Source organism: Corvus brachyrhynchos, unplaced genomic scaffold (genome assembly GCF_000691975.1).
Source record: "Corvus brachyrhynchos isolate BGI_N302 unplaced genomic scaffold, ASM69197v1 scaffold370, whole genome shotgun sequence".
Lineage (NCBI taxonomy): Eukaryota > Metazoa > Chordata > Aves > Passeriformes > Corvidae > Corvus > Corvus brachyrhynchos.
The window spans coordinates 1,771,226-1,795,935 of NW_008235977.1; the positions used below are offsets into that span (position 1 = coordinate 1,771,226).

The 24,710-nt window shown below is 39.1% G+C and overlaps 1 protein-coding gene across 7 annotated transcripts in view; it reads left to right on the forward strand.

Moving 5' to 3' along the window:
• Positions 1-24,710, forward strand: part of ANKRD44 (ankyrin repeat domain 44) — a 71,433-nt gene that overhangs the window by 41,358 nt on the left and 5,365 nt on the right. For 3 of the 7 annotated variants that reach the window (XM_017728523.1, XM_017728516.1, XM_017728524.1), the window contains 12 exons: positions 3,056-3,082; positions 8,778-8,849; positions 10,303-10,504; positions 14,309-14,387; positions 15,448-15,565; positions 15,986-16,202; positions 16,890-16,977; positions 18,504-18,587; positions 19,818-19,963; positions 20,812-20,894; positions 22,038-22,120; positions 23,180-23,271. In XM_017728523.1, coding sequence (XP_017584012.1) covers positions 3,056-3,082; positions 8,778-8,849; positions 10,303-10,504; positions 14,309-14,387; positions 15,448-15,565; positions 15,986-16,202; positions 16,890-16,977; positions 18,504-18,587; positions 19,818-19,963; positions 20,812-20,894; positions 22,038-22,120; positions 23,180-23,271 — 1,291 coding nt within the window. Of the gene's footprint in view, positions 1-3,055; positions 3,083-8,777; positions 8,850-10,302; positions 10,505-14,308; positions 14,388-15,447; positions 15,566-15,985; positions 16,203-16,889; positions 16,978-18,503; positions 18,588-19,817; positions 19,964-20,811; positions 20,895-22,037; positions 22,121-23,179; positions 23,272-23,525; positions 24,627-24,710 lie in introns of those variants that run through there. The other 4 variants (XM_017728547.1, XM_017728550.1, XM_017728539.1 and 1 more) reach the window with 4 other exon arrangements.

Genomic DNA, 24,710 nt, shown 5'->3' on the forward strand with positions numbered 1-24,710 from the left:
GTCAAAACTAAGCCAAGGTGGGTACAACAATAATCTTGGTTTTCTATGAATAATGATTGCTAGTATTTCTCTACATGCACAATACCAAACTTCAGCAAAATGTTAGGGAATTATTTTGCTGTTCCAGAATATGTCAAGTTTATAAAAGACCTTGTAGGATTAATTTTGATTTGCCTTCTCCCCCCTGTTTTTTTAAACAGATATCTACAAGAGCTTATTTCTAAATAAATGTTCGCTATCAAAAGTAAGTCCAAAGAAGATACAGTATCCAGTGGAGTTTCCTTCACTGGGGAATTTGGTCTGTGCTTTAAGCACCACAGTTTCTCAGCGTTATAAAATATTTACGTGTTTGAATGCAGTTTAGGGAAAGGCTGGTTTATCTATGGAAACATCATTTCATGCTTTGACTTTTGTGTTTACTGCGAGCCCAATACCTTGGCTGGAACACAGGTACATTTCTTTGTGGGGAGGTGTTAGGAGAAATAAGCATTAAGAGTGAAAAGGTCATATCTTTGACCCAAACAACATTTATGTTTTGTGTGTTCAGCCACAGAGCTCAACAACAGAAGCTTTTTTCCTGGAGGGCCTTTCAGTTGTCTGGAATATGAGTGGTACAGTTGCCCTGCAAGGAATGATGTGATGTTGCTAAAAAGAGAAGAGTGGAAGCAGATTCCTCAGTTGTTTCTCCATCTGTAGGGAGCCATTCATAAAGGCTGAATGGTGGGCATGTGTGCTTGCAAGCCACTGAAACTCCCATCTGCCTTCCTGCTTCTAAGAATAACCTCAGGTTAGTTTAGGCTGGGGCTGACTTTGCTGTTGGTCGTCGGTGATACCGGTCACGACTGCTACCTGGTATTTTAGAGCTGATCACATCATCAAACTCCTTTGAAAAAAAGAAAAATATTGTGCATTTTTTACATTGAAATGATCTCTTATCACAAGATCTTTATTGGTGTGAAAAGAGTGGAATTTAAATTGTAATTTCACATTAAAATTCTGTCTGGAAAGACAGTCAAGCACTTTGTGCTGATAAAAATAGGTTTCGCTGGAATGGTGGGGCAAACAGAATTAAATGTCTGTCTCCTGTAGTGAAATCTCTTCTCTGACTGTAAGAAATGATGGATACTTTTTCTTTTAATCTGTTCTTCTCTTTATTCCATCAGCAAATGTAATTCACTCTTTGACTAATAGAAATTGAATCGTCACAGGGGCTAATTCATTTGAGGATGGGAGGAGAGCATGGTTTAACCAAAAGCCATGCCCAGAAGAAAGGGCAAATCCCTTTGTGTGTGCTGGGGAGAAGGGGCAGACGGGGATGTCTGGCCAGCACAAGACCATGCTGGGAATGGAGAGGCTGGGGAACACCTTTGATCAGAGCAGCTTTGCACTGCAAGACAGAAAAGCCATGCCTTCAAACACTTGGTTCCTTAACCTGGGGAGAAATTGAAATCACACACTCCATAAATCTTGAGTGTGGCTGCTGCTAATTATCTGTCTCCTATCAAAACAAATTTGTTCATTCATCCATCTGAGAGCAGGACACTGGTAATTACTGATAAGTGAATCACAGTGTGGCTGGGGTAGGTGTTAAAAATCCTTTTGCCACATGGAGATCTGGCTCAGATGCTTGCCCAGTGGCAGCCCCTAGGTCTCCTTCTGACCCAGATCTCTATTTGGGGGATACAGCCTGGGTTTTCTCCTTCACAATTGCCTGTCTGTCTCCACAACCAACACCCTATTTCTTAAAGGGAGCATTTTGTCTGAAAGCAGGGCCAGCAGTGTCTTGTGTGATGAATTACTTTGTACCTGGGTCTATGAGAGCTTTTCCCACATAGAGAAGAGAAGCACAAAGTCATTAACTTAAGTGATTCTAAAAAGGAGAACAACTTAGAAACTTAATGCTCAAAAATAACTTTAATAAACCTAATTTGTCTGTCAGTTCTAGAATCATGGCAGACTGATTTAATTGGTTGAGTTTTGATGTCAGCATTTGTGCAATATGTACCCACTGTTTAAATAATCAAGAGGAGCCCAAATGTGCTAGATACACTGATATAAGTTAGTTTATAGAAGTGCAATTTGGCTTAGATTTTATGTTTTGGAAACTAGATCATTTTGATTCTAAAAATGTTTTCTAGGAAGGTAATGCTGCATAGGAACTCAATGAGTGCAGGAATTTACCTTTTGCCCAGGCACCCTGCTGGCACTTTAGCTTGTAGAATAGAGTATTGCTTAGCATCTCTCAGGTTTATTTTCTGTCTCTCTGACACATCTTGTCATTTCTTAGTCTGTATTTTCGTTTTCCCGGAATGGAGAAGCAAGACACATCTGCTTTCTTCTGACAGAGAGCAACAAGGCCGCTGCAGAACTTCAGGAGACATTTTTCTTTCAGTTAGGAAAGAGGTTATGGACTTCTGCTGTTGCCTTAAATACCTGTCTGTCTCTGTGTGTGTGGTGTTTAAATGTTATGTGTGAAGAATATCTGACTCGCTCAAATCTACTGAATCCAAAGAAAAGGACATTTGATCATGGATTATTGCGTTGCATCAGACCATTTATCTCAGAAAGAGCTGTGATCACTGGGATTTTAGGGGTGCAGTCAGGTTTATTTATCCAAGGCAAGATGTTTGCCTGCACAAGCAGGCTTTCAAACAGAAATTGTCACTGGCTTATGGTATTTGTGGCTTTCTAAAGCAATCTCACTTCATTAAGCAAAGCCTCCCACAGAGTGTATTATGTATCTGTTGATCTGTGTTTTGTCAATTGAGGTGATTGATCTTAAACATTCTCATTATTTTCCTCTTTTCCTTCCCCCCTTAGCTAGTAATGTAACTGATATCTATTCACAGTGACTGTGGTGTCATTGCTTCAGGAGTATTTTCTCTGGGGGTGGGCAGTGTAGGGATGAGGCACACAGGGTCAGGTCTATGATTCTGCTCATGCACTGCTTGCAATGCAGTTATCGTACAGGAAAAATGAAACATTTTCAGATTACCATTACACTTGAGTGTTTCTGTCTTTAATTATTCTAATTCTAATTGACATTTTTAATTAGATTGGAAGCAAAACTCCGTTGGATATAGTGAGTAAATGAAAAGTGATTGCATGTTGTGTATTTTTATTTAAACTTCTTAGTATTTTGTGAATCCTTGTATTCACTCTGGTAAAGCCTGAGGAAGAAGAATCAAAACTCTTAACCAGCATGCCATGTACATGAAGCAATTGCATGTGTGCTGCTTCTGCTTCCACTGGATTTCCTCCTTCCTGCTGCTTGCAGGCTCCAGCTTTGCTCAGGGCTGTTGCTTCTCCTCAGTCAGTCTTAGGAGCTTTGAGTCCAGTGCACGTACCTGGCTGGCATGACACTTCCCTGGATGTCAAAGTAACTTTGCATTTGGTCATGTGAAATGGAACCAACACTTGTCTGTTTTCTGGAAGTTTGTCGCCAATTTTAAAGTGTTTCGGAGAAGAAATGTAAATTATGTGGCTTCAAGTGAGCTTGAATTTAAAAAGTACTTGTGTGTGTTTCAGAGTAGAGGCTCAAATGAGAGGAGAGTAGCAAAAATAATACTGAAATGCACATTTTAAAAATTGACTGTCACTGTATTTCACCAGTCCTTGAGTTTTCTATCTAAAGAGGAAATTTTTAAGGATAATAATTTCTCTAAATATAAGTTTTCCCATACTTTTTGCACACCTGTATGACATTTGCAAAAGTTTCACTGGCTACAAGGGTCCTTAAAATGTGAGGTTTTACAGAACCTCTGAGGTGGAATTTCTGGCCAGAAAGAAACATGATATATGTGATTTGAGTGTTAAAGTCCCAGGTTCAAATCTCTGCTCTGACAGACAAAGGAATTGGACCTCTACATCCCAAGGAGTAAGCAACATATTATGCTGGCTAGTACTGGGGGTGATCTCTCACTCTCATTTGGAGCTGTCCTGCATTGTATAAATACTCACTGGGTGACAATCACCTGTCTCTATGACCCACTGAGTATGGCACTCCTATGGCTTAACATGAAATGATTTTGTATGGAGTGGAAGACCTCCAACAGAAGATCAATGCCCCAGCTGAGAACAGCCAGTGGCCTGGAGGCCTGCTCGAGTTTTCAGATTTAGATATGTTTAAAGACCTGAACATTGTTCTCTTACATGCCAGGTAAGTGTCCTGTGTGCATGGTGGTGACTATTCTGGTGGGTATTGCATACATAAACTTTATGCTGGAGGAGTTGCATGGAACTATGAACGCATCTCTTCAGGCTCAGCCGGCCTAAGCTCTTGTGAAAATACTTCTTGCTTATGTTAATTTAGCTTCACCCATACCTGTGCATGTGAGTGAAACTGATTTCAGTACTGATGAATCTGATTTTTAAAGGCTGATCTTGGGAAAGCATCAGCACTGGGTTGAGGCATATTGGTTTTAGCCTGATCAAATTAAAATAATTTGATCATTTGTATTTACGAATATGGAGAGCGCTTATGAGATTGCTTGTTCCCCTGAGGATAGGTTTGTACCACTTCACCTTGGAATTTTTCAATCAGGAATAATTCCGATATTTTAAAATGTGCTTCCCTGATATAAAATAGTACAGAGGTTAATTTTATTGTTCTTTTCTATATCATCAGAAACAACTGATGAGGGTTTTCAGTCTTGTGCTGACTACTTGCTGGAAAAGCCTTTATTTAAAAGAAGCTGCTAGTGGTGTGTTTTCCCGGAGCAGAGACAATTATCTGTTGCAATTTATCAGGAAATATGAGATGCAAAGTGACACTTAGCTGATATATTTGTATTCAGTTCAGAAAGTGACATTAAAAATCATGACTAATTGCCACTTCTGAATGACTTTGTAAGTGATCAGCTGTGTCGCTGCATAATTATTGCAGAAGAGCAGTGTCCAACTATTTCTTTTGTCTTAATTGCCTTTTGATCAGCTCTTCACATGTGTGGCCATTTCGGAACACTGTTAGATTAATAACCTTTCAGAGTAAAGGCCATTTTTAGAATATACACATCCAATCTAATGCTTTGCCATTTTACAATTAGCATTAATAGCACCAAACTGCAGGGGTTCACCAGCAGTACTGGCAAAAAAGAATGCCGAAGCTGCCTTACTGAAACAGTAAAACTCTCAAAGACAAGTCCCTTTAACTTCAGTGCCAGTTAGCACAAACCTGGGACATAACTACTGGGAGTGCACTTAAATGGCTGTGCCTGGAGGTGCCTGTGCGTGATGGCTTGGACAGGATCACATGTTCTGTTCTCTTTTAGGGTTTGAGATAGTGCCCATCGCTTCACTGTCTATGGTTTGAAGTTTCTTTTGACTCGTGCTTTGAGAAGTGTAGATTAAAACTTTTACACGTGATGAAAGTATTATCTCTTTTTCTGCTTAGTGGTAATTTTAAATTGCTGGCATGCTCCATGAAGCTGCCTTTATTTTTTTTTTTTCTCCTTTTTTTTTTTTTTTTTTAAACCAGAGCTGAATTTTAGAATATATTATAGTCTATGAGGACAATCATAGAAAGTATCCTGACTTACTACCTGGCATATCTGAACGCCCCAAAAATGAAGGGGGGAACCCACACTGTATTCTGCTATCCAGTCATTTATTAGAACAACAGAATAAAATCAAGCAGTAAATCCTCTTATGCCTGTAAATACCCTTACTGCACAAATGAAATGGTGAGAACAGTAAAAGTTATTCATCTTCATGCTGAACTGGGGAAGAGAAGAGAGTTTTTAATAGCAACCTTGTAGTGCTGTTACTTTGTAAGAATAGGACTGAATGATTGATGTTTTATCTTACCTAGTCTGCATCTCCCTCCCAAAGCATTCATGTTCCTGTTTCCGAGTCTGAAGAACAGTTCACAAAATAATTATTTACAGTATTAAATGGTGCTGTCATACAAAGTGAAGGGCTCATGCTGGGAATTCCCAAGAGGCAGAAAGAGAAGAAAGGTACCCTTGACTTTAGAAAGGTTCTGACCTGACCACAGGGAAGAGTGCCCCTCAATTTCACATGCAGGGTCTTTGCACAGTTCTGACATCTACCTACAATCTGTGGCAGTCAATACAGAGAAATGCAATTTGCTACAAGGCATACTTTCAAAGTCTCAAAAAATAAGAAATGTAATATGCTGGGACATTCTCCAGTCAGCCACCAGTAACCATAAACTCTGGGTAATTCATGCTTATTTGTCTGTCTTTGGTGAAAGGCAGCTTCACAGGCAGGTATGGATTGCAGCACAGCAGGCACGCTGGGATGTTTCTGTGAGCTCTGTGGGATTTAAGCTTCCATGGCTGCCAAGGCAAATTATTATGAATGATACATTTTCCTTTTTAAAAACAGATGCAACTATGGGTAGCTTCTTCCAAGTATAACGGAACTAAAGTCCCCCAAGGACACACTGTTCTATGTGTTGTTATAGCAAGTATATGTAATTTACTATAAATGCATCCATAGAACCATAGAAACACTGGTAAAACGGGAGAATTTCTTGGTAACTTGGACCTGGTACTTTTTATCTCTTTGTACATGATGTTTATCATTCAAGTGACTTAATTGTTAGAAAACAATGCTTGACAAGGAATGCCAAAAAAATTATTAGTGCTGTGTCTTTAATCTTCCTCTTCTTGTTCTCCTTTATGATTTCTCCTCTTGCACTGTATGGCTCTGTTTCTGAGAGCTACCAGGTTTGCCATCAAATTTGTGTTTACACTTGACTTTATGATGGATACGTTCAGCTTTATGACTAATAAGCTCATTAAGCTTAGTCTGCACCAGCCTAAGATGCTTTGACTCTAAGCCATGGAGATACTTTTTGTGAGGGGCTCGCCAATCCCACAATTTGTGCCTTTAGAGCCTTAATGCTGTCAATTTTCTGTGTGGTTTTTTAAATCTATTTGAAAGGCAATTATCTGCCTTGTTCCAGGAGACTTGGGAGCCTTCTGACAGGTGAAGGGAAGTATTTTGTTGTTACGATTTTGATCCTGGAATTTCAACATGTGATGATAAATGTAATTAAAAATTATTAAGTTAGTCTGCTGTGCTGGCCTCATGGACACAGACTAAAGGCCAGTATCAGGTAGGCAGGGGAACAGGCTTAGTGCTTGGGTTTGTTTGGTGGGATTTTTTAGCTTGTTTACTCACTAGAGAAAATCAGATGTATTTGTGTATTCAGAGCTGGCTATTGCTTCATCCTGTTCACAGCTCTCTTATATAAGAGAAGAACAGTATCTTAACTGGAGGTGGTTCCACATGGCAACACCAAATGCGTTTCTTAACTCTGCCCCAAACCTACCAAGAAACTGGTGGGAGGCTTGATTTTTTTCCTTCCCCTTAGCTGTAGGGAAGTGTTAAAATTTGCATTACCTGTTAATTTACACACCTACTTGCTTATGACTGGTATTTTTATCAACACATAGTCTTGATATATTGCTAGGCAAAAAATATACAAGTAAATGAAATTACTGCTTAATTGTCTAGCTTTTCCATAGGATTCAGATGGCTGTCCTTGTTTAATAACAGATTTGTAACACTTTATGCATTATTAAGGCTAATTTGTATTCCCGTTTGATTTTTGGATAAATTTACCATTGATACAGGTCTATTGCAGACTAAGTTCACCAAAAGTTCAGGTCTACGTCAGTGTTTAGGAATATGCTATCATCTTGCAGCATAGGCAAGCCCCCCCGCAGCCTTTCATGGTCTCTTTAGAGAATTTTCCATGTTGACATAGCCTGGAATTGTCCAGATTGTCACAAAAACGTACTTCCTTTCTTCTTTTTCAGTCTTTTAATTAATTCTTTACTCTGTCTTAAAAGAAACCCAAACCAGCCAACCAACCAAATGAAAAACCTTAAAAAAGACTGAAAAATTTACTTGTAGCCTTAGAAACATTACAAGTCTGTTTTAGCTGACTGTGATGCTTTTCTTTCTTTTATACAGTGTCCCATTGCTGATCTTCTGAAAAATGCTAATTTCCAGTCCCAAAGGCTTTTAGAGACTAACTCTGAGTAATTATTAAGCAAAAGGCCATGCACATGAGCAGTGCTACTCAACAAATGTTCAATTGTCAATAGCATTGTCAACACTGTGTACGATTTTCTTTGCAGCCTCAGCTGGATAAGTTGTCAGGGTTCATGTCCTGTTGTGGAATGGTGCTTTTCCATAGCTCCTCCTCCTAGATGGATGGAAATGCCCTTGGTTTTAAGCCTTAAAATGCTTTAGGATCCCTTGAAATGAAGAGGATCATACAAAATTGTTACTAGATGTTACTGGATGCTTGTAAGAGTTCAGGGACATGTTGCATTGTGGAAGACTGTCATTGTAGGAGCAGATTGTTCTTTCAGTCAATTTTATAATTTATCAATGATTCACAGCTCAGTTATAATTATTCCCAGTGCTAATTATGTGTCAGAATTACCCAAAGCACTGTATCAGACAAGGTTTGCATATGCTGTGTAATCATGAAACTGAGCTTTCTCCAACATAAACTTACTGAGGGCTCTATTCCACAAGTCCATTGTTTTGGGAGCTCCTTTCGCACCCAAGCAGGCCCCAGGATTTCATGGAGACTAATTAATCAGGTAAGGATGTTCACAACAAGCTTTTAAACTGGTTTTATAGCTTTACCCTGTGCAGAAAAGCTTGAATAATTACTTCAATAATTACTGTGGCCAAAATATATCTTTGCTGATTTATAGATTTATAGTCCATGAAAATTTATCCTGTCTCATGTAAAAATGTTTTAAGTCTTTTTATTTTTTTCTTCCCAGCTTCTGGAAAAAACAAACAATATGTTTGAGGAATCTGATTCTGCCGCTACAAAAAGTCCTTTGCATTTAGCTGTAAGTATGAGATGTGTAAAGTGTTTGATCAGTATCTCCTAGTAGAGTTCCTTAATCTCTGTCTTTGCAAGTTTAACTGTAGGCTTGTTTTGAAAAGTGTGGGAAGGGATGTGGGCCTAGATATAACAAAGCCAGGTTCTGGGCTGGAATCGTTAATTAAGTTTTTGGCAGTTGAAGCTCTTGGTTGTTACTGACTAACACTTGGGTAAGAAGATGACAGACACTGAGGTGAAATTAAATGGAAATTCCCTCTTGTGTTTAGAACTAGTTTATAAATATGGGGCCAGAGTTTGAGCCTATGGCTTTGATCATGGAATGAGATTCTCTGATGTTCTGGTGAAGAGGTGCAGTGCAAAAAAACTGTTAGGTACACAGCAGGGTGTGAGAAAGTGTGCTTTGAAACACCAGCAGTGCCCTGTGAGAATGCTATGGAGACTGGCAGATCACAACAGGATCCAGCACATGGAGTCTCAGAGATAACAATAGCTCCCTTGTCCCAAGAGATCAAGATTCATGATTCCTCTTCCCAGATTTTTTGTGCAGAATCACAGAATAGCTGAGGTTGACGTGGACCTCTGGAGATCAAGTCCCGCCTCTGTGGTAAAAGCAGAATCAGCTAGAGCAGATTTTTTCAGGGCTGTGCCCCATCACATTTTGAGTATCTGCAGGCATGGAGAGTTCACAGCTTCAACTCTGAAAATACTAATTATACATTTGTGTGTAAATAAAAAGGATGCTCTCTGTGAGTCTGACAGTGAGGAGAGGAGGACAGGCCCTACAAAGCTGAACAAGACGTTTCCAGTTTCTGGCACTGTCCACTGGGTTTTTGCAATTCCACCTGTGCACAGATGCTGTTGGCCTCAGTGTGGCTGTAGGTCTGGAAGTGCATCTACTTGTCCACTGTAGTTGTTCTACCAAGTGGCAGGAATTCTCCATGAACCATCAGCTATAAACAGCAGGTCAAGTTTGTGTTTATATATGCACAAAAATCTGGTTTGAGAATCGCTTTAGTTGGAGACCAGCACATGTGTTGAATTCAGCACCAGTTGGGTGATAATCCATGGATCTCTCTAGTGAATCCAGTTTTGGAAGCAAACGTTTCCCTGTCAGATCCTGTAGCATATGAAAAATGAATTGATGATTGACCTGTGCTGGATTGGCAAATTATTGCCTGAAATTTCCTAGCTTTGGGTTGTGCTAGAAGGTTAGAGCAGATCAAGAATCGTAATTTCTTTTCCTAAACATTAGGAATTTTTTAATTTCTTGGGTACAGTGTAATTTGGAAAAATCCTTTCAGGTTGAAGAGAGAGTCATAAGGAATTAAGAAAACTGTGATTTCTGTTGTGTTTAGGAGACACTGAAAGGGCTGGATTTTATTTATTATGGAATTTATGTGAAAAGTCTTTGAAAGACAGGAGTTGTGTTCTTTACATGACACATTTCATACTTCTAGGCCTATAATGGTCATCATCAAGCTCTGGAGGTACTTCTCCAATCTCTGGTAGATCTGGATATTAAGGATGAGAAGGGACGCACTGCTCTGGACTTGGCTGCATTTAAAGGACATGCAGAGTGTGTGGAAGCTCTCATCAGCCAGGGTGCTTCTGTCACCGTAAAGGACAATGTCACCAAAAGGACCCCCCTCCATGCCTCAGGTGAGTGTGATCTTATGCTATTCTTGTGGTATAAACCCTGCACTGAAGCAGGTACCTTTGCTTACCTACTGCTGCTATGCACATTTCTTCTAAAGGGAAGAACATTCTCCCAAGTGCTGAGGAGTGACACTTGTTTGCTGATGTTGTACATTTAAACCCTTTTTCTTCCGTTTCATTCATCTTCTTTCCCTCTATCCCTGTGGTTCAGTCCTCCCTCACACAGAATCCCGTATTTTTCCACACCACTACTGCTCTGCCCTTACCTGCTTGCCTCTACCTTACCTCTCTATTACCACCCACTCTTCGGGAGGTGTGATGTTTCCCTCATGACACCTTCTCTTGCTGGTTCTTCAGCCAAATAATCGGGGGAGGAAGGAATACTTGCCTCACTGCTTCTCCTTTGGAAGAAAGGCTGAAAAATACATGTGGGCTCTGATTGGCAATGAAATTTTTCTGGTGTTCAAGACTTGCAACCATTTCCAGTGGCAACACCACAGAAATTCACCCCCCTCTTTCAGGCCTCCTCCTCCTCCTTTGCCAGCCTGTGAACTTGCGCTTGCTGGCAGCCTGCTCCGTTCCTCATGTGTGGGGTGTTAATTATGTAACAAGCAAAATTAGCTGGGAAATGTAGACTTTGTCATTTATTTGAAGGTTATTATTTGACATGTACCTGTCAGGTAAATACACAGAGGTGCCAAAGGGAACGTGTCTCCTCTGCTGTTCCAGCAGGGGCTCCGTACAGGATAGCAGTGGCCTCTAGTGGGAAGGAAAATTAATACCACATGGATAATTAATTCAGGACTGACTTAATTGTCTTTCTGCTTATCTTTTAATCTTGATTAGATTGAAATGCATTTATATGCTGTAGTATCAGTTTATTCTCTGTGTGTGATCATGTAAGTGCAACCTAGAAACATGAGGTCAAATAAACTTATCAATTTTGTCTGCAGTACTGAAAGAAATGCTTGTAATGGATCCACACTGCATACTAAAAATGCCTTGTCTTCTTGAATTTCGCATCAGAACTGAGTACATTTCTCCCCATGATAAATACTGATGGTTTAATTAATTGAAATCAATATTAGTCCTGCCACAAACTGAGCTGTGTTGGTCAAGAGCTTTCCCTGTAGTTACTTCAAACATATCTTAGGATCTGATGTGAACAAGGTGTGGCTTTGTCTGGTACATTGTCACTACAGCAAAGATTTTCATTTATTTAAAAATGTGGTTATAGTGACATAAGTTTTTAGTTGTCACAACTGAATTGTAAATGTTCTTCAGTACTGAGAAAAGTAAATGGTAACAAAGCCATATTTTTTTAGCAGCTCTGACTTAAAATATGAATCTGTTGAGTAAATTGAGTAAATTTGTTGAATGGAAGATGTTATTTTAATACACACCCTTCTTACCTTCATATAAATTCTGATTGTGTTGTCCTCCCCCTTTTAATTTGTTTTTTAATCACCTTCATGGCTGTAGTATTGAGTGCCTTCCATGTAAAACCAGTAGGAAGATTCATTGTACACTTTTCTGGTCCATGATGCTTTTTGCTTCTCAGATTAAAAAACATTCCCAGGCATACAAATAAACTGTTCTTTAAATCTGCAGTGAAGCAAAGTAAGTCAGATATGTATTTAAAAAAAAAAAATCAGAAAACCACATATACAAAAAGCCCAACCAAAAAAAAAAGGGAAAAAAATCCTACACCCAGGAATGAGAACACAAAAGGGAACATGTACCCTGAGCAGAAGGGAAAGAAATGCTCAGATGGGTTGAGTATTTGAACTCCTTAGTAATGGAAATTCACAACTGTCAGAAATTTGAAAGCTTTCAAATGTGAGTTAAATGTACTTTGGGTAAATATCCATTGAGACAACGTTAAGAACCTTCCAGCAAGAGCTCTTCAGAGTTCTGTGGAAATGATCTCTGGAGTGAAGCTTGTACCACCAGCGACTCTAGAAAGGCCCTTGCAATGTGCCGATTCCATGAGGCCGGTGCATAAGGAAGCGCTCTGGGGAGGAGTGTTTAGCAAGGCCTGGTGCCACCTGCTGGGAACTCGGCCTGCAGATGCCGCACACGCAGTGGCTTTGTGCTGCCAGCGTGGGAGGGCAAGCGGTGTATTTTGAGAAATCAAACAGAATTCTTGCCGAATTAATCCCTTGAGCGCCAGTGTGCGTTTGAACACACAAAAGTGAGCACCTGCACATGCAGCACTGTGCACTGGGAAGAAACAAGAAGGCATGTGTGCCCACGTCCTTAAACTTGTTTGCCCTCATTCCTTCTAATTACACCGGCACAATTGCTGAACACAGAGCTCAGGAGGCCTCAAGTGGTGGATTGGATACAGGATTCTGCAGATTTGTGTCAGTAAAGGGATTTGTGACTCGACTATAGAACTCACCTAATGAAGTGTTTCTTTTTTCTGTCTGTCCTCATGAGGGAATAGACTTCCTCTGACCTCATAACATGGAGAATTTCCTTCACCTAAATTATATGTTCCCTGTGTAATTTTATTACCACCAGCCTCTCCTCTGGCTAGCCTAGGGAATCCATTGCAAATGCTCCCCTAGTGTTAGTGTTGTAGGTCTGTTGGCAAAACTAACATTCCCTGCAGGGTCTGTAATGCTTAGCAATCACTGGGTCAGCTCCTAGGGGTTTCTGGGAGTATCTGTTCTAAAACTTGTTTACCAAAATAATTTTCATGCATCTTTGTGAACAAGTTATGATTTCTCTTCCTCCTGCTGGGAGAAAGAACAGACCTTTTCCCCCACCCTCACAAGCCAGTGAATCATCAGCCCTGCAGAACTGTTTACATGTTATGTATATGTCATTACTTAGTGGTAAATAACTAAAAATGCTTTTTATTTTTCTGGGTAAAGCATCTAAGATTGGATGAGTAATTTAAATCTGATGATGTGCACTGGTTTCTCTGCCAGCATGATGTGACATAGGTGGTGTCCAAGGGTTTTGCCTCAGCCCACAGGGTGTAGGCAGTGTGAATGCATGACTTGCTGTGATAAGAACACAACATATATCTACTGAGCACAGGAATTGTTTTTCAAAGAAGAAAATATTTGTCTCTTCATCCCATGAAAGTCTGAAGCCTTAAAGCCAGCTGACACACAGATGGAGTTCAGTGTCAGGCCCTACAGAATGTAGTAACACAGAGCTGTTTCCTAGCAGCAATGGGTTACATAAAAAACCCCCAACAAAACCCAAAAATACATCCCCCCCACCCCGAAAAACCAAACCAAAACCCCCAACACCACCAAACCAAATGTTTTTGATAAGTATTGTTTTTTATAAAATGGATAAACTCAAAGGGAATTTTAGTCTCTGGTGTTATGTGCTTTTATGAATATGACATTTGTATCATTGGTCATTCTTTGCAGATTTTTCTTTCATAGCAGCACTGAAGTTGTTCCTTGTGCAGTGCACATAAAATTAAGGAGCCTTGACAATGTACTTCCTACTGTGTTCCAACCCTGAGCACAGACAGCCTTGTCTGCCTGCTCAGTCTGGGGGATTTTGAAATGCTGTCTGCTTTAGTAGAAATCTTCTCAGTAGTGAAAATCACAATTTCTGTTTTACTCATTTGGGATTTTTGTATCAAAGAGAACCAATCCTCATCCTAGTGACGTCAAGGAAAAAACAGCTCACCATTTCACTGGCACAAGGGAAATGAAAATTGGGGGAATATTGATCTCTTATATGGTGTTTTCCTTGTTTATAAGGACATTTCTTATCCATAAGCATCCCAGTGGAAAAATATCTGAAATTAAACATAGTTTTTTTCCTTTATAGTCATTAATGGCCATACACCTTGTTTACGGTTGTTGCTGGAAGTTGCAGACAACCCTGATGTGACAGACGCCAAAGGACAGTAAGTTTTCTTTGTGGGTTTTTTTTCCAGCTCTGTAATTCAAATAGCATTTCATATTTCTCACAAAAAAAGTACTTATTTGAAATACTGTATTTCCTGCACTTCTCCTCATAGAATTTGGCAGAGATTACAAAGTACATATTCAGTTGATGTAAGCCATGTGGAAAGGACTAATCATTAATCTTAGCCTCTGCTTCATACTTTAAACAATCTTTTATAGATGTTGAGGTCCAGATTCAATAAAAAAAGAACAAGCTCCTGAGATGTTTCTATAGAGTCTTTTTTGTTCTAAAATGTTGCTATTCCAGGCTTTATTTGGTACATTAGACTGGTGCAGTAGGACACGGTGTTTATTTGAGGTGACGCATCTGAGATGTTCCTACAAAAACTTTACTGCTTGTTAAATGGCAGTTATAGAGGGAGGATAAGATATATTTTTACGTGAAAATGTGAATGGTTTAAGGAACTAATTTGGGGTGTCTGGAACATATAATGTACATATAATGTCTGCACATATAATTTTAAATGGTATTAGTCTTGCCTAAAAATAGATGGAGAATAGATCTCTTTCAGACAAAAATGAAAGATATGTTAGTCCGAATTTTAGCTTGCATATTTTCCTCATGTCCCTTCATCCCCTTTAAGCAACTGTGCAGCATTTGCAAAAGAAACACTTTGGGTCATTGTCATCTTGGTAATTAGTAGGGACATGCATTCACAAGACTTGGTATTGTAAAACTCATGTGTCACTGGAGGTGACAGAAATTGTAGGTTATTAAGAGAACAGATTGTCTTGAATGATGTTGCTCTGTAAACTGCTTACCAAGTGGGTTTGTTACTATTTCAGTCATGGCAGTTGGTTGTTAAACATCTTAATAATTTCATGCAAATGTCTTCACTCGGGTGTCATATATGAATATGGTGAAAAAAACCAGGTTTGTGGGTAGGAGTGGCAAGAAATGCAGGGTTTCCTGATTTCTCTCTGTGTAAGTTATAGCAGGGACAAGCAGTATGTCATTTTATAGCTATGACTGCTCTGGTTTTCTTTTTTTTTTCCTAGAACTCCACTAATGCTTGCAGTGGCATATGGGCACATTGATGCTGTTTCTTTATTACTTGAAAAAGAAGCATCTGTAGATGCAGCTGATCTCCTGGGATGCACAGCTTTACATCGAGGGGTGACTTAATTTTTATAATCCTTTATTATTTGTTTTACTGTGACTATGACTCACTTATAAATACAGGGATATTTAAATCTAGAGAACATGGAATGGTGCAAGGAAGTCCTGTAAGTTTTTTCTAGAGGCAGTGAAACTTGAGGTAGATCTAATCTTTTTTAGTCCAGCTTGACTAAGCTAGACTTTCCTAGCTAAGTCGAGCTTCTTACCCAATGTGGAGCTGATGTAAGGGATGATATTTATACAGAACTTTATGATAACTGCAGTGAGCAGTTCAGCAAGTGAGCAAAGGGATTTTAATCTCTGGCTGCTGAATCCCATCCCAGACCATTTCATGTTCACAGGCATCAATCACATTCTGTATTTCCTGGGGAAGAATCTGTGTTATGTCAACTTCTTTACTCATTTCTTTGTTATCAGATCATGACTGGGCATGAAGAATGTGTTCAGATGCTGTTAGAGAAAGAGGTCTCTATTTTGTGTAAAGATGCCAGAGGCAGGACACCTCTGCACTTTGCAGCAGCTCGGGGTCACGCCACGTGGCTGAGCGAGTTACTGCAGGTGGCACTTTCCGAGGAGGACTGCAGCCTGAAGGACAACCAGGGCTACACGCCCCTGCACTGGGCTTCTTACAATGGTAAGGCTCTCCCGGGACTTCTGCCCCGGTCAAGGGTGGCCTCGGCTGTAGGGGAAAGGGGTAACAACACGTGGAGTGGCTTGAAATGAAGAGACAAATTATCTCTGTTTGCTGTGTGTAGTTAGCATTTACTATGTGCACCCTTCAGCTCAGAGGCCCCGGAAATTTCCAGTGATAACTCCCAGGGATGTTGCAGCTCATTTGCCTCACGTCACAAGAAGCCAGGATGAAATTCTGGTTTTATTCATGTCCATGATGAAATTGATATCTGTGCAACCAAGAATGCTCCTTTGAGTGTCACCTTGTTGGTGCAAGAGACCATGTGAATAGATGGATATTCTGAACTGAACTGATTATCTTAAACTGGATAATCTGAACTTGTTACTTAATATAAGGATAAAGCTTCTCAGTATTGGCATTTAAACTTTGGATGTAATGCAACATACATGACATCACATTAAAAAGAACTTTTTTTCTTTTCTTTTTTTTCCAGTAAATGCTAATATTAGTCCAGATCTATCTTGCTGCTGCCGTAGAATAAAAAAATCCACTGGTTTATCACATAAGAGCTTATATACACATTATGTTCAACTTTGAACTTAAAAGTGTTAAATTCCAACCCATGTAAGCCTAATATGAATTAAGTGAACTACCTTGTGCAACATTGAAATATCTGCTCTCTCACAGGTCATGAAAACTGCATAGAGGTACTATTGGAACAAAAACTTTTCCACAAGTTCTATGGTAATAGCTTCTCTCCACTGCACTGTGCCGTGTAAGTAGAAATCTCCAGTAACAAATGCATGTTGCTTTAGGATATGTCTGTAACCGGTAGCACTATGAGAATAAAGGGAGCTTTTTTGGAAATTATTTGCATGAGCAAATGGTTTTAAAGCTGATCACTTGAAATAAAATTCTTTGTGGCTGAAACATAGTATTTTAAATCAGAATTTCTAGTGATGGCTTTGAAAATAAGTCAATATTTATATTATTTTAAATAAGTATGCAATTCCCAAGCCTATTAAAATGTGTGCAATTTAAACATGCATGCAAATGTAAAATGAAAGCCACTTCTAGTCCAATGTGGAAGTGTGTTAGCTATACTGTGTGTCCAATACTGTAAATAAATCCTGTTCATTTACATGATGAAATGGACAAATTAGTAATAACTGGAAAAAGTATTAACTGAACACATCCATCAAATCAAAATGCTAAGTGTGTGAGTGGGAAAATATGTGGTTTTCAGTACCTTAAACGTTAGATGAAATCTCTCTACATGTAAGTGTCTATGACTGAGTGCTTTCCACGTCCAGGTGTGTTTGACATACATGTAGGTTACTGACGGGTTCGGCCGGGACGGTCGGTGACGGAGACGAGAGATCTCTATAGTCTAATCTTGGGACACAGGGGGTTTATTGCAAAGGGTGTGGGTATAGGGGCACTGCTCAGAGCTGCCAGACTCAGCTCTGAGCAGGCCCAAGAGAGCAAGAGAGTAAGTGGGTGAGAGAGAGAGAGAGAGAGTGTAAGAGCAAGAGTGGAAGTCAGAGCAAGAGTGGAAGTGGAAGTAGTAAGGAATGTCTGAAGTCCTGGTTACAATACAATAAATCATCTTCTGTACTGAATATTCTAATTGTCACTAACCAATCTAATACAAGATACAAATCCTATAGCATTTACATACAGCCTATAAGAGTTCTTATATTACCATAGAGTGTTACATCTTAACTTCTAAAAACTACTCTTTGGACCCCTTCTGCTGAGCTAGTAGGGTCTGCTCTGACCCTTGGACCTGCCTGCAAGCAGAGGGTATTGTTCCATCAAGAGGGGATTACCTTCAGTCGGCCATACCATTGTTTTCCAGTTGTTCAGTAACTAAGACTTGGTATTTCAAAAGTGGCTTTCATTTCGATGTTGCCTGTAGTTTTCATATTCCCAAAATCTTTTGTCAGGCAATCATATTTATAAGGCTTTCCTGTTTCATCTTCCCCTACACATACAGACTAAGGATTTTAAGATACTAAGGTTTTAATCCTAGCTTTGTTCTGGACTTTGAAATTACCTTTGTCCATAGTGAATTAAGGATCAGCTTTGCATTAGGGATTGAAATCCGTTGTAGCAGGTGCAGTTTGGTTAAACGGAGAGATGATGAATATGTAGAAGTGTGACTGAAAACGTTAAGACAAAGGCATGTAACTTAGAAATAACCACTAAGAAATATTAATGGGAAGTCAAGTAAACTAATATTGGAAAGTGGAAAAATTTGTAGACATGACCTTTTCAAAAATGTATTTTCTTTGGCAGAATCAATGATCATGAAAACTGTGCATCACTACTCATCGGAGCCATCAACGCCAGCATTGTCAATTGTGAAGATGACAAAGGAAGGTAATAGTTCCTTGAACAAACTGCATTTCATTACTCCATTTAGTATTTTTCATCGTTTTTCTGAACCTCTGGCACTGATCCTTATCTGTTATAGTTGAGCTAAGACTTGTCATGCTGACTCTTTCAGACAGCAGTTTACACTGCAGCACAGTTAAATGGTGGCTCACTCCAAGCAAGAATGTGATGAAGTATTCAGTGTAAGAGTATATATGAAAAAAAATATAAAAGAAATAGTATTTTGTTTGTTTAGAACAGCTATGGCTATAGGCTGTTTCCCTGCACCAGTTTTCTTTATTAAATGTTTAAACACATTTATCCTTGCTGAACAGAGTGATACTATGTACATACAGAAAAGTGTTTCATTAATAGTTTTCATGTTATGTTGGCATTCTCAGGACATACAATGGAAAATATCTATGCAGCAAAATAATACTATTACAGCAAGAGATGGGCATTCAGCCAAATCCTTCATTTGTCACATTGAGAATCTCCTCACTATATATATATACACATATATATATATTTAATTAAAATTGCTGAAATTCTAAAAAGTGAACACTCATTGTTTTTGTTGATTAAAACAAATTTAATACCCTCAGTAACAGTGATTATTTAATTCTTTGAGGGTAAGAGCACCTCACCTTTGCTGATAAGCAAAACTGGAGCAGCACTGAACTGGGCTGTGTACCAATTATCTTTCATCTCTAGTAGTCACCCTTCAGACCCAAAATGCCAAAGAGCCACAGTGAATGAATTCCAGTGTCTATGTCTTGTAGAAACTGATAACCTTCAAAGTGGATTGATTCCTTCTGCCTTTTATAGTGCTGCTGTTACTGTGGCTTGTTGCTGCAGTATCTTTGACTACAACAATTTAAAAATAATGGATCTGTTCTTTTCAGATAGTTCTTCCCAACTGAGGCTTGCTAAAAAAAAATGTAAAATCAGATTAGTAAGAACAAGGGATTGTACTGCTTTTCACACAGTATGCTCTGTTAAAATAAATAGGGTGCTAATACAAGATTCTCCAAAGTATTGTATCTCCATGCTATCGTATGCACCTTTGGAGGCTGGAAATATCATTTAACTTGCTTCAGCTGCTGCTATTACAACCTTCTTATGGGGATAACTTGAAGTTTGACAGGAAAAAAAATAAAATGCACTTTGAGGTTTTTGAGGAGGTGGGAATATTGTCCCTCTTTGGCAAAAGCTCTGTGGGTGTTGCTCCCCCAGGACGCCCCTGCACGCCGCAGCCTTCGCCGACCACGTGGAGTGCCTGCAGCTGCTGCTGAGCCACAGCGCGCAGGTGAACGCCACAGACCACGCGGGCAGAACACCGCTCATGATGGCAGCTCACAACGGGCACGTGGGCGCCGTCGGTGAGTGCAGCCCTGCCCCTGTCCCTCTGCTCTGCAGTTACTGCCCCACAGGGTAATCTCTGTTATCCTGGGAAAATGGAGGAAGGAAAAGAAATTATGTGGATAATAACTTTCTGTAAGAGGATAGCTTTTCATCCACTAAAAAATACTACTTCTTCTTCTCGGCAGTCTTGGTGAACATTTGCAATAAATTTGAGTCTTATTTCCTCCTAAGAGCACACTGTAAAGAGCACAAGGGGAGTAGTAATTCTATTCTCCTGTTTACTTCCTTGATTTTTTGGAGCAGTAAAGCTGCATGTGTGAAAAAGATTATGTAACTTTTTCCTGTCCTATCTTATAGGAAGTCCCATTCTTGAAAAGGCAGCTGTCAGCAGCTGTTTTTTCCAGGCTAGACTATGTGCTACTGCCATACAGATTGGGGACCTATGGGCTTTGCACAATTCCCTTTTCTCTAGCTTCAACAGCCCAGGCTGCATCCCAAGTTCTTTATATCCCCTTAGTCCTTTCAAAAGCAGGATTCACAGTTGTTCTCAGGCAGAGGTGATTCAGGCAAAATTTGCTGATCTGCAAATAGGGAAGTTCATAAATAAATTAAGATCAGTGTATGTTTGACAGTTTGGGGCACCACAAACAAGCTATTAGCTCCACATTTGTTTGCTGATTAACTGCACAAGATTAGTTTGTTCTCACTCACTAATTTAACTTCATGATTATAAAGCTTACATCATATAAATCCTTAATTGATTAGCATGTATGCATGTGTACATTGAAATAGTAATTTTTTCCTCTCTTTTGACATGTTCATCTGCCCATTCGGTTTGTTCATTGATTTCTACTCTATACCTCAGACTTTTTGGTGAACATTGCCAAGGCTGACCTGACATTAAAAGATAAGGAGTTGAATACATCTTTGCACTTGGCTAGCAGTAAAGTAAGTTGAAGACCTCTCTATGTTTTATTCTCATCAGTCTGTATGAATGTTTGTGTGTGTTTATGCTCCCAGGTTTTTTTCTGCAATGGAAATGTTGTGGTGAGGAAGGGGACATTGTTCCAAGCTTTTTCTCTAGTCTGTTTTAAAGTATTGTACATTGAGAAATAGGGATGGCTCCTATGACAGCTGAAACGTAAGTAAGTTACACTAAGAGAAGTAAAGGAAACCCTTAAGGTTTTACCAGATAATCTCACTGTAAAACAGTTTAACAGGTTCAGTAACAAAGAAAAATAGAAGTATTTTTTATTATTCTACAATTTCTGTGGAAGGAGCCCAAAATTTTCCCGTAACAAAGCCGGAGTAAAACCAGAGGCATTGATTAGATGGGTGATGGTGTCTCTTCCTACCCCTTCTTCCTCTTAATTCCTTAATTTCTACTGCTATTTCTGCAAGAAAAAATGCCCACAGGATTCCCTCTCCTGGGCCTTTTCTTTTGCTACTATCCACAGATTGGATTCCAGTGGGATCATATTACTCCAGTTTCTGCAGACACATGAGCCTTGCTGAATTCTCAAGGTCCTTCAGGCAGCTGTTCACCTGCCAGGACTGTAGGCTCAGCATCTGCAACTTGCTGTGCTGAAACAGGATCCAAAATAAGGCCTGGATCTGTATTATTCCCAAAATTCCATTGTTAGAGCCCTCTCACACTGAAGGGGTTTTGTAGTAGGTCATTAATAATACAGAAAGGCATTTAAAGACCCAGAAGATATGGTACTTGTTTCTGAGATGAACCCTTTCTCTGTTACTGTGTAGTTCTGATAAATCATCCACTGAACGCTCTCTCAAGAGAAAACGCAGCATCCTCTGAAAGCTGAGGAAGTGAATTCATATTTAATGAATGCAGGGTTGAAAGACAGGTGAATGTCTACATTTCTAAATGTGCTAAAACATCCCAGCAGTGGTGGTTCACAAATGGTATTTTAAGGCTCCCATAGTTCACCTTCTACACAGTCTTACTGAGCAGTGTGTTTTGTATTTCAATTTGAGTTATTAAATTTCACTTTTATTATGTAACATTTCTTTTGCCTCAGTTTCAGACTCCTCAGCAAATTAACACTATTGTTTTTTTTTCCCTGACTACAGGGTCATGAAAAATGTGCCTTGTTAATACTTGACAAGATACAAGAACAGAGCCTTATTAATGCAAAAAATAATGCATTGCAGACGTAAGTATAGCCTGATCCTCTCAAGTTCAGTTGATTTACCAGAATATTCCAGTTTAGCATTTCAAATTCATGTCTCAGATTATTTCATAGAACAGTAAAGTTAATTTCTGATTTTTTTGAATGCTTTCCCTTGAAAAAAACCCCAAATTGTGTTGCATTCTCACTTTTAATTTTGATTCTGTTGATGCCATTTCTATGCATGATCTGGTGGAAAAATTATATGAGGTCATTTATTTGAAGACTATATCAAAATGTGTAAATATGTAAGTATACAGCTGGCATTTTCTAGCTTTTTGAGATTCTACTTAAATTTAAATAATTTTTTAGACTTACTTAGACTTAAGGTGGTACAGACAGTTCTCAGAAGGCTTTTTAGGTGATATTTTATGTGCAACTCCTGTACATAGCTTACATTATCAGCTGCAACTGTTTGTTGGCATGGGGGAATCCCACCATAGGAGATTCAACCAATTAATTCAGGTGGCGGATCACGTAGAGCTTGCAGAAGAATTCATTCCATCTTAGCCCTTTTTTCCCCCCTTCCAATATGAAAAGGTTTTTCCTATCCTGCTAGCTGTCCCCAAACAGGAGCATTGGGTGTTGGGCCAGGAAAGGCGCAAACCAATGGTTATTTTTAATTTCCAGCTGCTCTGCAGTAACAGAGATTAGCAATTGAATATTCAAGGATAAAAAGGCAATACAGTGATATTGAATAGTCCGTAGCAGCCAGAATTAAGGACAGAACACAGGCATTTCTTCAGTCTTGGATTCATTTTCCTTTTAAATATCAACTGTGTGCTGCAAACAGTGCAAAAATGAGAACTTTTAAAAGAAAGTCTTTAGACTAGAAAGTATTAAGTATTTGTGTGCTTGCACATCTATTTTATAGACTATTATTTCAAAGCCTGCAATAATATGTAGTGTCTACAATATAATTCTAATGATCCAAGGAAGTAAAACATTCTCTTTCAGATGCTGGGTATGCTTTAAGCATTGCCTAACTTTGTTTAGAAAATCTGTTGTAAACTGAAGTTGAATGTAGTTGTTATGCTTTTGTAGACCTCTTCATATTGCTGCACGAAATGGCCTAAAGATGGTGGTCGAAGAGTTGCTGGCCAAAGGGGCCTGTGTCCTGGCAGTGGATGAAAATGGTAAGTAAATGATACTATTTGACAGTCTTCAGTAGGACACAACAGGTAATTTTACAACAGACCGAAGCAATAGAATTAAAAGGTGGTGATAGACTTCATTGATGCTTTTATCCTTCCAAGAACAGACACTGAGTTGTGTGAGTACCTATTTAAAAAAATTAAAAAGATGCTATTCATTTTTCTTTAGTATAAAAATTTATTCTAAACATCACAGTGGTCCCTTTTACTGTTCATTTTGCATGTACTGTCAACAGCTAGTCTTTTTTAATGCCTGAGTGCAGTGGTAACTTGAATTTCCTAAACATGCAAGTGGCACCGGATAATTCTGACACCTTGCAGAAGAATTAAGGATTTTGCATTCAATCAGCGCATGTTTTAATGGGTAGGAAGAAAACCATCAACATATGTTTGAGTGTGTCCCAGCTCATTCTGAGATCAAACCTTGTGCTTGCCAATTATCTGATCTAATCCAAGATGCAATTAAATTACTGTTGCCTCGTAAAATACATAATTAGTTACTAAATTAAATAATTTTGCTTCATACTTCGATGAAGTCCTTCGCTAAAAATTACAAAGAACCATAGAGGGATATGATTCTACAATTACAGTTTTTAAAAATATCTTCCTGAAATAAGTTGGTCTTTCTTACAATACTAACTTAATGGCATTAATGTAACAATTTGGTACCTTCATCTTTCCATATCTGTAAAGTAATAATACTACTACTCACCCATGATTGCAAGACATTTGCGATCTATGGATGAAAAGAACTGAGTGGTATTTACTATAAACCAAATGCTACCTAGCTATACTTGCATGAATGAGTTCCATGAAAGTCATCTGACTCTAACCTCATTTTAGAGATAGGGGACAGAAAAATGAACCAGACTAGCTTCTAACCACAGATTTTATCCTTAAAATAGTACATACAAGTCCAGGTAACCTGTATGTAACAAATTGAAATTAAGTTTAAATTTTGTACACATTTAGTGTTTCTGGGAACAGCATGCACAGTTTAAAAGAGAGATGTTCAAGTAGAATCTTGGTGCATGTGCATATTAATATTCTAAAGAATATTAACACTTGGAACTCAGTGGAAGAGGAAATGCACTGACCGCAGTCAGTGCTTAAATATGGGTACTTTGCAAAAAATTGTATTCACTTTTGCCTACCAAATTCATCTGCGCTGCAGATCTTGGCTTACTCGAGGCAGTAGGTACCAGAAGTGGCCACTGCCTCACATCGCTATTGCTGCAGTGCTTAAGATTTAACCATCTGTAAAAGAATTTTTCAGCTCTTAGCATAAAGGAGGATTTGTTGGAAAGTGCTAGAGTTCTGCACAGCAGCCTGTAAAATGTACAGACAGCAAGTATAATAAGCACACTGGCTTCCATGGCTCCTGTACGTGAAGAGCTGCTAAAGGGGCAGTGCTTGGACAG